The sequence below is a fragment of the Lissotriton helveticus genome, chromosome 7 (assembly GCF_964261635.1).
Source record: "Lissotriton helveticus chromosome 7, aLisHel1.1, whole genome shotgun sequence".
Lineage (NCBI taxonomy): Eukaryota > Metazoa > Chordata > Amphibia > Caudata > Salamandridae > Lissotriton > Lissotriton helveticus.
The window spans coordinates 1,580,974,496-1,580,990,323 of NC_136068.1; the positions used below are offsets into that span (position 1 = coordinate 1,580,974,496).

General features: G+C 41.0%; 1 protein-coding gene across 23 annotated transcripts in view; it reads left to right on the forward strand.

Moving 5' to 3' along the window:
• Positions 1-15,828, forward strand: part of FLT3LG (fms related receptor tyrosine kinase 3 ligand) — a 676,457-nt gene that overhangs the window by 236,750 nt on the left and 423,879 nt on the right. For 18 of the 23 annotated variants that reach the window (XM_078655107.1, XM_078655105.1, XM_078655115.1 and 15 more), the window contains one exon: positions 15,119-15,223. In XM_078655107.1, coding sequence (XP_078511233.1) covers positions 15,119-15,223 — 105 coding nt within the window. Of the gene's footprint in view, positions 1-12,462; positions 12,583-15,118; positions 15,224-15,828 lie in introns of all 23 variants that reach the window. The other 5 variants (XM_078655120.1, XM_078655119.1, XM_078655124.1 and 2 more) reach the window with 1 other exon arrangement.

A 15,828-nucleotide genomic window follows, 5' to 3' on the forward strand; every position in this document is an offset into this window, starting at 1 on the left:
GAAAAGAAAATCAGGATAGGGATAAGACTAAAAACAGGTTGGTATTCTGTGTATACATTACCGGTCCACAACTCCTAATGGTCAAGTCGATACGTTTCGGCCGGGAACTGCCCACACGAGCCTATGGCCTTTGTGACATGTTTCGTCCGGGGAACTGCCCATGCCGGTCTATGGCCTTCAAGCACAGAAGGTATGGAAGGCCTAGAATTAAGGGCGCTCCACAGATAGTGCAGGTAAGTATATTAACTCACCAGTCTTCATCAATAAGCAAACTCTGCTCATTGTTATAGACGCAGTCTTTGGCCCATAACTGAAAGGAAATTAGGAAAATTAATAGCAACAGTATAGTACCATGTCAGGCTGATTCCCAACTCACCCAATAGAAAGATAGCTAATAGTATCACTAATAGTGACATATAGATTAGTAAGTAGCAAGTAAAAGGTAAACCATTTGTCCTTAGCAGAAAGACACTAACGTGACCCCCCCCCTCCCCCTCTCTATTTTCAAACGCACTAGCTTGGGGTATTTATATGGTGGTATCCATGTTCATATAAGTGGTGTGCAGCGAGGTAGCTCAAGTTATTAAAACAGCTTTTGCAAAAATGTATTGAAGACCATAAATTAACCAGGAGTAGTTACCTTAGGAAGGTGTTCAAAACACCCCATGGGAAGGCAGAGGACTTAGGACGAAATGGTTTAGTCCAGTGGTTCCCAAACTTTTTCGACCCGCGACTCCCTTGACCCATTGGTCATTGCCTGTGGCTCCCCACTTTTACTTTTTTGGGAGGGATGGGGGGGATGTAAGCCAGCCTCGGGAGTACTTGCATTTTTCTCTCTGAAAAAAATTGGGATAAAGCTGATGAAGGTATTATAATCATATACGCAGGGTTTTCGTATTACCAAGGCGGCACCTCTAATAAAATATTCCTAGTTACACTTCTTTGCCCGTGCCTTTTTTAGAGTACCCTCTCAAGCTTGTTTTATCCCACTTACAATGCTAGATAGCACCCCTATGCATGTGGGCCCCATTGCCCAAGTGTTCCTGCGCTTGAAGAATATTCGCATGCACTTCCATTTCTACCCATGTCAGACATGTCAACACACCTGTCTCAGCAGGGTGACTCACGATTTTTTAAACCACATACAGCTTTCTTATTGCTGTCTCCTCCCTAAATTGCCTCCAAATCAATGCAAGCCAAATACATTCCTCAATTTTTTTTTTAAACGTCCCTCTTTCTTGCTTCAAAATGTTGTCATAATGCCGTACACGGTGTTTTACTTCCCTTTGCTCAAAGAGAAAGCAGGCCTGTCTGGAAATGTGTGTGTACTGGAAGTACCCTGTGGTTCAAGTACCAGTGTCAATTCTTAATGTGTTTATCGACAGGACAACTGTACTTTCCTGATAACTTGCATTGGTGTAAAATGCATTTGGAAAAAAACAAAACTATTAACGAGTTTAACAAAATGAATCCGGCATCTTCTGCTTACTTTGTGAATGTTGGAACTTGGGGACCTAGTGAAATATGGAGGCCATCTCCCTCGACATGCCATCAATTAAGCACCATGTTTACAGCTTTAAGCATGTCACTTACAAATCATCGACATTATGCATTTAAGTCTAATTAGTTGAACTGAAGCCAACAGTCCCTTCAACATTAAATGCATTAAAGTGCTTGGTGCGTGGCTCTCCTGGCAAGGTTTGGCGACTCCCCAGGGAGCCACGGCGCACAGTTTGGGAACCATTGGTTAAGTCTGAGGGTAAAGTGGAGGGGGCAAATGTTAAGATAAACAACATAAAGATAGGTTCATTGTATTGCTCGGTCACCAGAAGCCTTCCAAAACACTTACCTCGCTTGCGCAGAGCTGCCTGTGTCTCTCTCATCCGGAATGAGAAGTTTGGGGAGGATAGGGTGTTTTCATACTGTGCCAGGTGGCCTTAATTAGGAGAGTAATGGCGTCAGGTGGAGGCAATGCTCTGTACTTGGTAGAGGTGCTTTATTATGCTTCTGAACGCACATGCTGCAAAAACGGCAAGCTGAGCACGCAAGTGCTACGGAGTGGCCCATAAAGACGTGGATTGTCTTCTTTTGTTAAAGGGAGGCATTGAAATAATGAAGGCACTAAGGGGCATATGTAGGTAAATCACATTTTATGATTCTCAAATAGCGATTTTTAAGGAATCGCTATTTGAGAATTGCAAAATGGAATGTAGGTAATAATTTGCAATTTTATTGCGAATCTCTAAAATTTCTTAATTGCGATTAGCAAATTCCGAATCGCAATTAAGGAATGAGTGTCCCATTCATTCCTATAGGAATGAATGGGGATACATTCTCAAATTGCGATTTTCTATGAGAAAATCGCAATTTGAGAATCGCAATTCCAAGGGTGCCAGGGTGTCCAAAGGACACCCGTTGCACCCCTGGCATGTGCCTGTAAGTACATGTGGCGCATACATGCCCTGAGGGCATGTCTGTGCGCCACATGGCACTTTGAATTTAAAAAAAAAATTCATTTCGAAAGGAAATCGCAAAATACCATCTACTTGGAGTAGGTGGTATTTTGCGATTCCTTAAGACATATTCGCAATGTCAAAGGCACTCCTACATAGCATTTAAGGAATCGCAAAATTGCGATTCCTTAAACGCTTGAGCAAAATAAGGAATCGCAATTTTTGCGAATCCTTATTTTGATATGTGGCACCTACATACCAAAAGGCCATTTGCGATTCGCAAACGCCGGAATTCTGTGAATTCTGGCGTTTGCGAATCGCAAACGTCTTCCTACATATGCCCTTTGTTGCTAGCTATTTTTCTAAACACATATTGTTGAAAAAGTTCAATCGGGTTCCCAAAAATATTTTATGTAAATGGGTTTCTGAGAGTATCCAAAAAAGGCGTACTAGGCCACCGCCTGTGCCTGTGTGCCTATTGCGGTATGACCCAAAATAAACGATGTTAATAGAATACAGGTCGCGCGTCCCTAAAAGTAGTAAGTGTTGGTCGATCTGTTCTTTCTTTGATGGGTGGAATGCCGCACTGGATTCATGTCCGTGCGTGAGAATGCGTTTGCTTGAACAGTGAATGGCAGTTGTCGCAAAATACCATCTACTTGGAGTAGGTGGTATTTTGCGATTCCTTAAGACATATTCGCAATGTCAAAGGCACTCCTACATAGCATTTAAGGAATCGCAAATTTGCGATTCCTTAAATGCTTGAGCAAAATAAGGAATCGTAATTTTTGCGATTCCTTATTTTGCTATGTGTCACCTACATACCAAAAGGCCGTTTGCGATTCGCAAACGCCGGAATTCTGCTAATTCCGGCGTTTGCGAATCGCAAACGCCTTCCTACATATGCCCTTTGTTGCTAGCTATTTTTCTAAACACATATTGTTGAAACAGTTCAATCGGGTTTCAAAAAATATTTTATGTAAATGGGTTTCTGAGAGTATCCAAAAAAGGCGTACTGTGCCTGTGTGCCTATTGCGGTATGACCCAAATTAAACGATGTTAATAAAATACAGGTCGCGCGTCCCTAAAAGTAGAAAGTGTTGGTCGATCTGTTCTTTCTTTGATGGTTGGAATGCCGCACTGGATTCATGTCCGTGCGTGAGAATGCGTTTGCTTGAACAGTGAATGGAAGTTGTTGTGAGCCTTCATTCCTGCCAGTCTAATTCCGAAGATAATCGTGAATAAAAAAATTAACTAATCCTACTTACGCGTATTGGCATCTTTACAGTTAGAATAGTGAAAAGACATCATAGCAAGGTTTATGAAGGATGTAACTTTACATGTATGATTATATTTATACTTTATTGTTACATCTCTCCATGGTGCAGATTGCACGCCTATCATGTTTGTCTAAAGGTATTCCCATTTGGCTCATGCACAGCTGTTACATTGGCAGTGTCACGTGGGATAGCTTTTTGTGACTCTTATGAAGGTCATTATCTAGTTAGAGCTGTAAGTCTATTCTAATGCATAATGTTGTGTAGAAATGCCCATACTGCTAAAAGAATAAAAATAATTCTGCTGGTTGACATTATTTGTTGTAATGCCTTAGAAAAAATAAAAGCGAATAAAGGGCATGTATTTCGAATTCAGCTTTGGGCGTAATGTCCTATCATGCACATGTCCTTGATAGGTTGTCTCTCATTTCTACTACTGGTTGAATGCTAGCCAGGGGCTATTATCATTCAGTCCTGTATCAACATTTCTGAGATAAAACACCCATTGTTGCTCTTTTTTAATACGAATGCGTTCTGCATCGCAGTGTATTTCATCCACTGTTTCCAGGATCACCCATTCAAGTTCATTAGCAGTGTGTTGTCTAGTGAGGAAGTGAGTACTCATTCGGGTGGTGGCTTTTTTGCATCTGATATTGCTGTGGCGTTCTCCAATCCAGCATTTTAACTTTACGGCAGGTCATGCTGATGTACTGTAGTTGGATATAGACAGTAATTACTTGAGTCTCTGAATTTCAGATAGTGAAAATATTTAGTTTTTGTTGCGTACCTGTCTTCACACTTAACTTGACATTTTTGCTCAGGCGTAGACACCTCTGTACAGTGCACCCCTCACAGTCAGAGTTTCATCTCAAGCACCAAATTTGTTGCGAGCAATCATGCAAATGGGACTTCTTTTCACCCGGTGCTCAACCATTAGTTTGGGAACAATAGAATAGATGCTTTTAGGATCATGTCTTCATGCAAAATAATGAAATATGCCGTATTGAGGTATGATTTGGAGCCCAAAGAGAGGTGGGTGTTGAAACACTTGCTTAAGGAGGAGATGAGATAACTGATGAAGGGGAAGAAGATGAGTATTTCACAGCAGTCGAGGGATTTAATAAAAAATACATTCTCCAAACTCAAGAAGGATGTACAGGGAAGGCATACAGTTTTCCTGTGAGTTCAGATGCCCAGTGAGCCTAGTGGGATGTGGCACCTCCCTGGATTTTGGTTAGTATCTATCACTTTTGTGTCTTTCAAGATGCAATGGGAAGGGACAAGCTAACAGCAAATACTAGGTGTAAGAAAGTCGAAGAAAGACTTCTATCAATAAAAAAGTTCCTTTACTGGGAGCAAGGTTAGTTGAAAACAATACATAATATATGAAACAAATGTATATTAAGGGGGTTGTGGAAGAAGAAATCTAGAACATGAAGATGGAGACTATGAAGAAGGTTCCGTGCTGGGTTGTCACCGCCGGCTCGGCGGGGGCGATTCGCCCGCCATCCATGCAGCAAAGACCCCCCGCCATATTTCGATGGCAAGGGCGGAGGGTTCAATATCATGGCTGAGGGTTCAGTATTGTGGTGGTGTCTGTTAGACACCGCCAGCCATATTACAATAGGGGCGGAAACATGCCTTTCCGTGGTGGCATCCGCCATGGAAAGGCATGCAGAGTTTGCTTGCGAGGGCCCGTTGCGGGTCCCCAGGGACTCTGGAGGGTGGGGCTACAGATGGGGGGTACTTATGGTACCCCCCTGCATTTCAATGTACAACGAGGCAGGCTCCGCGCGGTGCCTGTCACGTTGTGCATTCAAAGGCACAACTTGCCTTTGTGGCATTGAGGCGGGCAGTGCTGAAAGCAATGTTACAAATGTGCCAAAAGCCCGCCAGTGTGGCGGGTGCATCCTAATTGAGGGTGTGGGACCGCCGCAAGCATTGCGGGCAGTCTCGATTCCCGGGGGTAGCCATACTAATGACACCCTAAATCTTTTGAAGGAGAAGATGGTTCCAAGCTCCAATGTGTAGCGCCTGTCACTGGCACTTTTCTGAGGGTGATGGTGGGTTTGGTCCCCTAAGATAGGGACCAGGAAAGGAACACGTTTTCACAATATATGTCAGAGAGACTCGTAAGTCAGGCCTTTTGCTCATGGGAGAAAATCTGTTGGGGTCCTAGGTGAATTTTATTTCTAGTTTGCTTTCAAAAGCAATAGGGCCCTGGTTGTGGTGTACTATCCAAAGACAGCTGATGCAGGGAACAGAACAGGCTATGAATCCTTGAATCACCTAGAGCAGGTTCTCACCTGGGATTGTTATTTGTATGTGAAAGAAGTGAACTGGGTGGAGGGTCTTCAGTGATTGCCAGAGATGTTTCGTGACAAGTTTGGAAAACTGATTTTTTTGTAACAAGAGTACATTAGCGTCTAATGCCCACGAGAGTGTTTACAAAGTCTGTAAAGTACCACTTGTTTTAGACATTGTAGGTATAATTGGAGATTAGTGTACTTTTAAAATAGATTTTTCATCAGATTTACTGGAAGACAATGATGGAAACAAAATAATTCAGTTGGTTAGGTGTGTTTGCAGAGGCTTTTTTATTATTCAAGTCTCATATTGAGGAACCAGTGCCTCTCAAGAGATGTGACACACTTAATACTTGCATCATAACCGATTCAATGAATCCAAATGCCTACGAATTACGTGCTTATGGAGAAAATGAATGGAAAAGAAATGACTTTTGCTTAAGGCTTGAGAAAATTGAGAGGAGCAGGAACTGCTTATTCTGTCACGACATCAGCCTTTATCTATTTGGTACTGAGTTCATTTAAAACAAATCACAAGCCTCTTATCTGCTTATTCATCACCAACTGAGCTAGCCCTGCCACTTCTAGGATTGTGAAGTGGCAGAATGTATGACAGATGTACCAGTGTTGTGCACTGTTACTGCTGATTTCTTGCCCTAGTTGGCTTCAGCAATAAAGAGTGAGTTAAGATGGTGAGTAATGAGTATGTTCAGAAAGGGTGGGGCCAAAGGAATGGGGCAAAGGCTGTGGAAAGGGTGGATTTCTACAGTGCACATCAATTGAAAGCTTGCAACAACACTGTGAGAAGATTGGCTTTGTTAGTGTTGCCAATGAATTCGAGGATGAAAATGTTGGAACTGGCTCATGAGAGCCAGGCAGAGCATGAAGTGTTAGTCTTAGAGAATATCTCTTGTGGCATACACTGGATAGCTTGGTGAAATATCTTGAGAGGTCATGAATTCATTGTATAGTAAACGATAAGACCCAGGTGACAATACTTTATTCATGTTTACTGTTGAGATTGCCAAGTCCAAGACGACGTGGAGTAAATGGCAATGGATATTGCTGGGCAATGTGGGCTTTTGGAAAGAGTACCTAAGCTCTGGTGGTGATAGGTTGTTGTACAGCATGGGTACTCACAAACATTTCCCTGGGGACCGCAACGTACTGTCTGTGGCCGGCCCGAGGGCCGCACTGATAGCAGCAATGTGATGATTGGGTGATGAAAGGTGGACGTAGGGGGACGCGAAGCAGATGCATGGTGTGGACAACAAACCGAGCCTTCCCTTGACTTCTGTCTGCCATCGATGCTCTATACTCATGCACCAAGAATTGAAGTTAAAGCAATAACTTCAAATGTAAAACATGAGAGGGAAAGAGATACTCATCTGGTGGCTTAATTGTAAAATGTAAAACCTGAAAACCTGGTATCAGTCCTGGCTTCCCTGCTTGGCGAAATTGTGTGATCCTAGGCAATGCGTTAATCTAACGTTCGCTCCTATTTCTTCATTAACACATAAGAGAGCCCCTTAAAATATCAGGATATGTATGGTACAAAACGTTATTTTATTCCTTATGGTTACTTTAGCTAAAGTGTAAATAAAGTATGCCAGTTTGTTCCTGCTCTGTCAAGTGAACAGCAGCTCAGTGCTGCTGTTCACTAGGGGTCGCAATTAAAGGTCAGGAGGGCCACATGCGACCCATGCTTCGTACTTTGAGTGTTCCAGTTTTACAGTTTATTTAATTAAAAGGATAATGTACCTATGTTTAGCAGGAATTTACCCCATCCTATTCCATGACCCTGCTCAAAAGAAAACCTGTTTAGGTTTATAAAGCAACCCTCACACATGACTTGTACATGGCAGGCTTCAACATTGGGACCCTCACTCAGGCTGATGGAACCAGGTTCAACGTGGTTTAGGGAGGTATTTGATATGGCGGGGTTCAAGATATCTAAAATTATCTAGGGTATAACCTGAAAGTCTAAATTCTTCGTATGTACCACTGATATGGTTTAAAGTACAAATGTGTACCTTGTTCAATGCTCTAGGTAATTTATGACCCTTGTGTCACTGCTCTGCATGTTGGGGCCAATACGTAAGGCGGTATGGGTCAGCAGACCTTTGGCAACACCATAAAAATACCTAAACATTACTAATTGACAGAATCCAGTAGTGAGTCACAATGTGTGAAAGGGTTTTTTGAAAACACAACATGCTTGCTTACATAAGTGTGTTTGGGAGATTCATTGGTCATTTGTAGGGCGGGGTAAAAACGGAATTATTACGTGATTCCTTGAAAACATGTCATTATTATTATTATTAAACAGATTTGTACCGCACATAGTTGCCCCAGCAATGGGGCGTCCCAGCGCTATAAGTGCTGCATGCTTGTAGGGCACACATGGTGGCAGCAATGCACACTTACACATTTGATTGTGCTAAAGTGATGCACACCACACATGACAAGACAGACTGTGAAAGACGCTTATGGCAAGTCACATGCATCTGCACTGTAAAAGACATTTATATTAAGTTACATACTTCTAGACCTCTTTTACGGTGCGTAATAATTTTATCAATTATCCCTCAACTCATTAAAGGGCATGTAGTCCCCCATGAGATGTGCAGTGGTGCCGGCTCTGCAGTCAAACACAGATAAAGCATGCCACAAAAAAGTTGTGGGTGAGGATCACTTTATAAACCTGAGCAGGTTTTCTTTTGAGTAGGGTCAGCCTATCAGAATGGCGTTATTTCCCAAAATTCCTGACAAACATGGGTACCTTATCCTTTTGTTAAGTATTTGATGTTATGGAGATAAGGCTCCCCTTTAACTCTCCTTAGTTCCCCTTTTGGTGATATACGAGTTGTATAATATGTCACTTTGGAAGTGATTGTGGAATTTAAATGGGATATATTTGGGCCTGAAGGTTTGCCCAATGAAGTGGTGATGCACAATGTGTATCACTGGAAACACGTGCTTCGGGATTTGTTGTAGGCAATTTCGGAAAAGCCCCATGGTAGTACGGAGGTGGCACCGTTTGTATTGGTAACAAACAATCACAGGTAAATTTCTTGGTTGGAAAGAGGTGCAGTGCAAAATGGCAGATTACATCAAATTGAGAAGAGAAGTTTTCAGGTTCAGGGTAGGTATCGACAGGAAAAGATACTTAAACGTGAAGGCAGGCGATTGAGTGAAAGTCAGGAGAGCAGAGCGATTGAGAAAAGGTTTTTTGAGTTGTTCAAGTAGGAGGTTGAAGTAGGAGGTTCTATGATGAAGTTGCAGGATGGAATCATATGAAGTAAAATAACATTTTCTTGGGTCCAGAAGGGGAAAAGGATGATGTGCAACAGATGTTGGAAGGAGAGAATGTGAATGAAGATTTTCCTCATGCGTGTGGAGTGAGGTAAATATTGTATTGTAAGAATGATTGACACAAGTCTCTAAGCACACCCAACTATGTGCAAGTACAGTAGTGTAAATCATCCAGACGTCCTTGTATTCCAAAGTTCTTTCTTAATTAATTCAAATTTTCTGCCAGCCAACATGTCTTTTGTCGTTTGGAATTCACCCCACGACTTCCTAAGGGCTGGAAAAGACATAATAACACAACTTACACATCAGTCCTAATTAGCAAATTGTAAAAAATTCACCCTGTGTTAACAATATCCAATCATACTTTAAATACCCAAGGTACAATTCATGGTGGGAACCCATGCGTTTATTCGTATTTAAATTACACCAATTTATGGTTAGTATTCCACAAAATATAATAGCTCACAAGGAACAGCTTGTTTCTTGTGTCATTTGCCACTATACCAAAACATAGGAACTCAATCATTATCATAAGACTTTACTCAGTTTGCCAAGAAACATCGAAGTATACATACACAATACACCAACAATATATGTAAAAATATAAAACCGCACATTCTACTTCAGTTTATAATTTTAAAACTGCCTGCTTAGCCATAAAATTCCTAATAAATACATAATATAATTCCATAATATAATAATTGTAATATGAAAACATAATTAAAAAGATCAGTGCAGAGACGTCCAAGGACTGGGTGCAATATAGCAAAATACACATCATTTTAAGATCTCAAGGAAAACTAAAAAGGCAATAAAAAGTACACTGGTTGGTAGTCAAAAAGGATTAAAAGACATACACTGTAAATCACAACGCTTCTGCTGTTGGAAGTTTACTACACTTATACCAAACATTCTATAAAAATGTACTACCCACAAAAACAATTAAGGAAGAAGTGTCAATTTTTTTTTTAATTCTCTTGGCTACAAGATATCTGGTCAATCCCAAGTTCTGACAGATTAGGCAAATCCATTTGCTACGGGACCCAAGGTTCTCTGGGCAAAAAAAGATATGAGCCCCAGTCTCAAAGTCCAGACTACAAGGTGGGCAAAGGCTAGAGACCGATTCCTCATTCCATTTGTTTGTAAATGTTCTTAATGGGAGAATACCTAGCCGAAAGCGAACACACACGCGTTTGACTGGATGTGGAGATACTAAATCTAGGAGTGGCTCAAAGCAAGGATAAGTCTTGAATTCCAAAAACTTGTTGGACAAAAAGACCATTTGTCCCACTATTTATGTATTGTTCATCGTTATATGCCCAGTAACGTGATTTCAGACGATTAAGCTCAGCTTTACAAAGGGAATTAGGTGCTTCCCATAGCCTTAGAAGGTCCAATCTGCTGAACCAATCCAAAACAAATTTAAACCAGGGTTAGCACCAACAACATTTAGTAGGTCCCTAAGGGAATCTCTGTAGTCACTTAATTCGGATGTGGACCAGAGAGAAACCCAATAGACTAGAGGTTTAAATGCTGCCAAATCAGTCATTCTCCTAAGTCCTAAATCAAAGTATGGTGGAATGAGAGAAGAGCTAGTTGGTACAGAAACTAACTTTTGCACAAAGTTGTTCTCTGCAGTAGTTAATGGATAAACATCTTTGCAACCCCTGATCTCTGCACCATAGTGCTTTGGCATGGTACACTTCTATGGCCGGTGAAATAGAGCATTAGCTCATTTTGTAATACAATCTGATGATAGGATTCGATCTATGCTTAGTTAACATCGTGCTCTTGGTAAGTAGTCCTGCCCGTTTGAGTTTTTCCATTCATTTGATCTCTAAGTAGGCAAAACTATGCACTCTCTTTAGTGCTTCACCACCAACACGGATGACAGAATTTATAACCACACCCTTCCCAAACACCATATATTTAATCTTATTTACATTGACCTCCAAACCCCTGGTCGTACAGAACCCTAGAAACTTGTTAGTTAGGAGCTGGAGCCCGTAGGCGTTTTGGAAATAAGGAGAGAATCATCTGCAAACAAAAGAATGGGAACCTTTGTATTGTTCAGGACAGGTGAGTAATTTCTACCTTCAACAGTGTTTTCACTATGTCATTCATGTAAAGGGTAAATAACGTTGGAGCAGAAGGCACCCTTGGTGCACACCGCGCTCAATAGGAATGCATTCTGTTAATTCTCCCATACTACCACACCGGACTTGGGTACAGTTCTTTGTGTGAAAGTTAATCATGAGCTGTATCAAGTTCACAGGGACCTCCATCATTGACAAGACTCTCCACAAGTTACTGTGTGGAGTGAGATCGACCGCGGCTGTTAGATCTACAAATGCCAGATAGAGCTTTTGTTTAGATAATAGGACATATTTCCAGTATAACGTGGCAAATCTAAAAATCTGATCAGAATTGCTAGTCTTTGGACAGAAACCAGCTTGAAGTGGGGACATAATTTTGTTAGAGTCCACCAAATCTAATAATCAGTCTAAAACTTGCCTTGCAAAGATCTTTTGTAGATTGTCAATGAGACTAATGGGCCTCTAATTGGAGGGGACACAATCCAATAGAAAGTGAATGTATAAATTGTAACTTGACCACCAATTGTGTAGATGGAGTCTTCACCCACTGCAGGCATTCCCAGTGTAGACTAAAGAACACTTGTGGAACCAAAGCACACAAACATTTGTGCTTATCCATCAACCATTAATCCGTCACTTGATACCCATAATTCAATATATACCTGTAATGTATTAGACAAATCTGCAAGAAATTAAAATCTGTAATCTGAACTGGTCCAGCTATCAATCTTCATATAAGCGCTATCATGTAGTTATCTATATCTCATACTTCTAAACAGGATAAATCTGCTCCCAGCTGAGGTCGAATCCTAGTAACAAACTATGCTTTTGAGAGTCAAGACTCTCCATTAAGTGAAATTCAAGCAAATTCACTCTATGCATATTGGTCTTCGAATTATACTTCAGGGCATGCTGTGGTAGCCCTCCTTTGTTACATGATAACTAGATGTATAAAGTGTGTCAAAACACATAATGACTGTCGGGTATGAATGTGGAACTTTTTCTTTTTTTGCAGGCAGTCGCCAGTACGAACCGGGCGGCCTCGCCGAGAATTTGTTGATTGTTCTGACCCTTATCACATACTGTGTTATTGAGATTGGACCTCAGCTGGGAGCAGTACTTATCCTGACTAGAGGTATGGGAAGTAGATAACATGTTACAGTTCTTTTAGCAAATGCACACGGTGTGTCAGCAGGCACAAGAGGAGTTTGGTACGAGTGTGGTCTATTGTCTTCACTGCAGACAAAGTCCAAAATGCACGGCGCGAACTCTTCAGGTATCGGATTAATGGTTGATGGATAAGCACGAATATGTGTGTACTTTGGTTCCACAAGTGTTATTTAGTCTACACTGAGATGCCTACGGTGGATGAAGACCATCTACACCACTGGAGGTCAAGTTACAATTTATACTTTTACTTTCTATTGGATTGAGTTCCTCTGTTTTGGTGTTGTGGCAAATGACATAGGAAACAAGCTTTCCCTTGTGAGCTATTATATTCTGCGGAATACTAACCATAAATTGGTGTAATTTAAATACGGATAGACGCATGGATTTCCACCATGAATTGTGCCCTGTGTATTTACACTAGGACTGGATTTTTCAACACAGGGTGAAATATTACAATTTGACCATTAGGATTGCTATGTAATTGGCGTTATTATATGTCATTTCCAGCCATGAGGAAGTAGTGGGATGAATTCCCAATGACGAAACACTTGTTGACTGGCAGAAAATGTTAATTAATAAAGAGAGAACTTTGGAATGCAAGGACATCTGGCTGATTTACTCTACTTTACTTGCACATATTTGGGTGTGCTTAGAGGCTTGTGTCAATTGTTATAAAACTTGGGTTTGGGATGCAGGGGTGGCATCCCTCCTCTTTCAAGCACCACACACATTTGTATTTGAGCTTTAATAATTGTGTATTGTTTTTTTTTAGTGCTGAATTTCCTCATTCATGACCCTAGCTTAAAGCTTCAATAAGAAAGCGTTCCGGACGGACTGTTGCCTTATTGTCATAGCTGATTCTTTTTCCAAGCTGAGAATATTTTTCCATTATCTAATACCTTGACTGTATCTTGTACATAGTTTTGTGCTATATTTGAAAGGGATGTGATTGTTTTGGGTCTTATGGGTTTGTGCATGTAGAGATTCACTTTCAAAGTGTCATGATGCTTTCAACTTAGGGAATGCATTTTGTCTCATGGTTCTCGCTATGTCAGTTGCTCCTCTGCAGGGGAACCTGATGGTTGGTCACATCTCCTCTTTAATAAATATGTTATTCTTCTAAGCTTGAGTTCCATGTCACATTGGTATTCGCCTCCAGATAGTTTCTTCGGTGCACATGCATCAATATAGGCAATTGCGATTCCTTAATGGCGATTATTAAGAAATCACAAATATGGAATCGCGATTGCCTATGCATGTAGGAATCACAAAAAATTCATTCATTCATTCCTATGGGCCCTAGTCCCATAGGAATCAATGGGAATTGCATGCATATTTTGCGAGTACAAAAAAGGTACTCGCAAATTGCGCATGCAATTTCAAGGGTGCAAGGGTGCCAAAGGACACCGTGAGGAACCCCTGAAAGTGCAATTAAAAAGCATGTTGCACACACCCATGCCCCAAGGGCATGTTATTGTGCAACATAGAAGTTTTCGCAAATTAATAACATTAAGTTGATGGTAATTTGCGTTTCTTAATAGCGAACTCGCTATTTGTTATTTTTGTTGCATTGCATTTAGGGAATCGCAATTTGCGATTCCCTCAATGCAAACACAATTTAAATAATCGTAAATTTTGCGATTACTTAAATAGCGATTTTTGCATTTGGGATGATGCATCCCAAATGCAAAAATTGCGGGTGCACAGGGGCAGATTCTGAGAATTTGCCCCTTTGCGACCACAAAAAGCAATCATGCATGTGTCCCTTCATTCATTACATTTCTGATAATCTGATATAAGTATGCAGTCCTTCCCAACTATAAGCAATATACAGCATGGGTGCTGTTCTCATAGAAAAAGCTCTACACAAAATATTTGCTTGCAGCCTGGTTAAGTCTTTGCTCCCACTGCCATTAGACTGTAGTAACAAGAAAGGAAGGAGGAAGACTAGGACTTGTTGAAACTAACATCTAGGGCTTAGATGGGGAATGGTTTGTGATGGAGGTGCGAAGAAACGTCTGGACGTGCAGAGGGATGATCACTTCACTGTCCCTCTAAAAGGTCTTAATATAACTTCTTTTCAAAAATGAGTGTCTGTCCTGTACACTGCTGCAGACAATCCACAGCTAGTTAAGAAGGTGAAAGAACAAATACTACAAATGCCAGAATCACCATGAAGGGGGGTATTATGGAGAATTAAGATAAAGGATGGTGAAAGTAGAAGACATATTTTGAGATAACAAAAATGTAGAACACTCAAAGGCTAAGTGAAGGTATGCAAACTGGGGAGAAGTAACTTTAGCATTCAGTAACCCTGTTTCGAATTGTATTTGACCAGATGTTTGAGCAATATACAAGTAGTTTGCTGCTTGGATAAGCAAGTGCCCACAAACCTTTGTTCACTTATTGACTTGCATGAATGTATGCCATTTGGCCTTGAAAACAATATATGATTATTGTTAATAAATTAATTTTTACTCCTTTTCTGTTTCTTCCTGTAGGTGGTTGTGCTTACGCTGGTTTTCATAACAGCTTCTGGCCTGAGTTGTAACTTCAGTAAATATAAATTGATGAGCACTGTTTATGAAGACCGGATCCAAACCCTGGTGAGTGTCTATTTGAGGCATACAAAGCACATGTGTAGACTGGTATTGCATTGGTGATCCAGGAGTATGAAAGCACTTTAGAACTGTTACTGGACCGTGGACTCTTGGCCACATTCCTGCTGCTAAATCAATAATTAACTTATAGTTCTTAAGTGCCCTATTCAAGCTATCTTCAAATTCCAGACCTCATGCTTTGCTGTCTGACTCCTCTTAAATATGATACACCTTGACATCCTTTCCAAAGCTTGACAATGTCAAACATGTAATATAAAATGATAGGCTACCCCTCACAAATATCCAGCGCCACCCACAGTTTATAACTGGTAGATACTTCAAACTGCAGATTCCTCACCTTTAGAATATTCTCTAAACTCCAGACTGAATCCGAAAGATTTCATAGCAATGCTCCCTTATTGCAGTAGATGGCGCTGTGCAGTCCGTGCTGGCTATGTGCTACCTTGGAAATGATAGTACAGAGACGCATATAAGTGGCACCCCTACGCACCAAAATAGTTTAATTTCTTTCCACCCCTTGGAACACAGATCCAGAGCTCTGATTCCTTTTTTACAGTTTTTCAGATTAAATGCCAATGCGCAAGGGAACT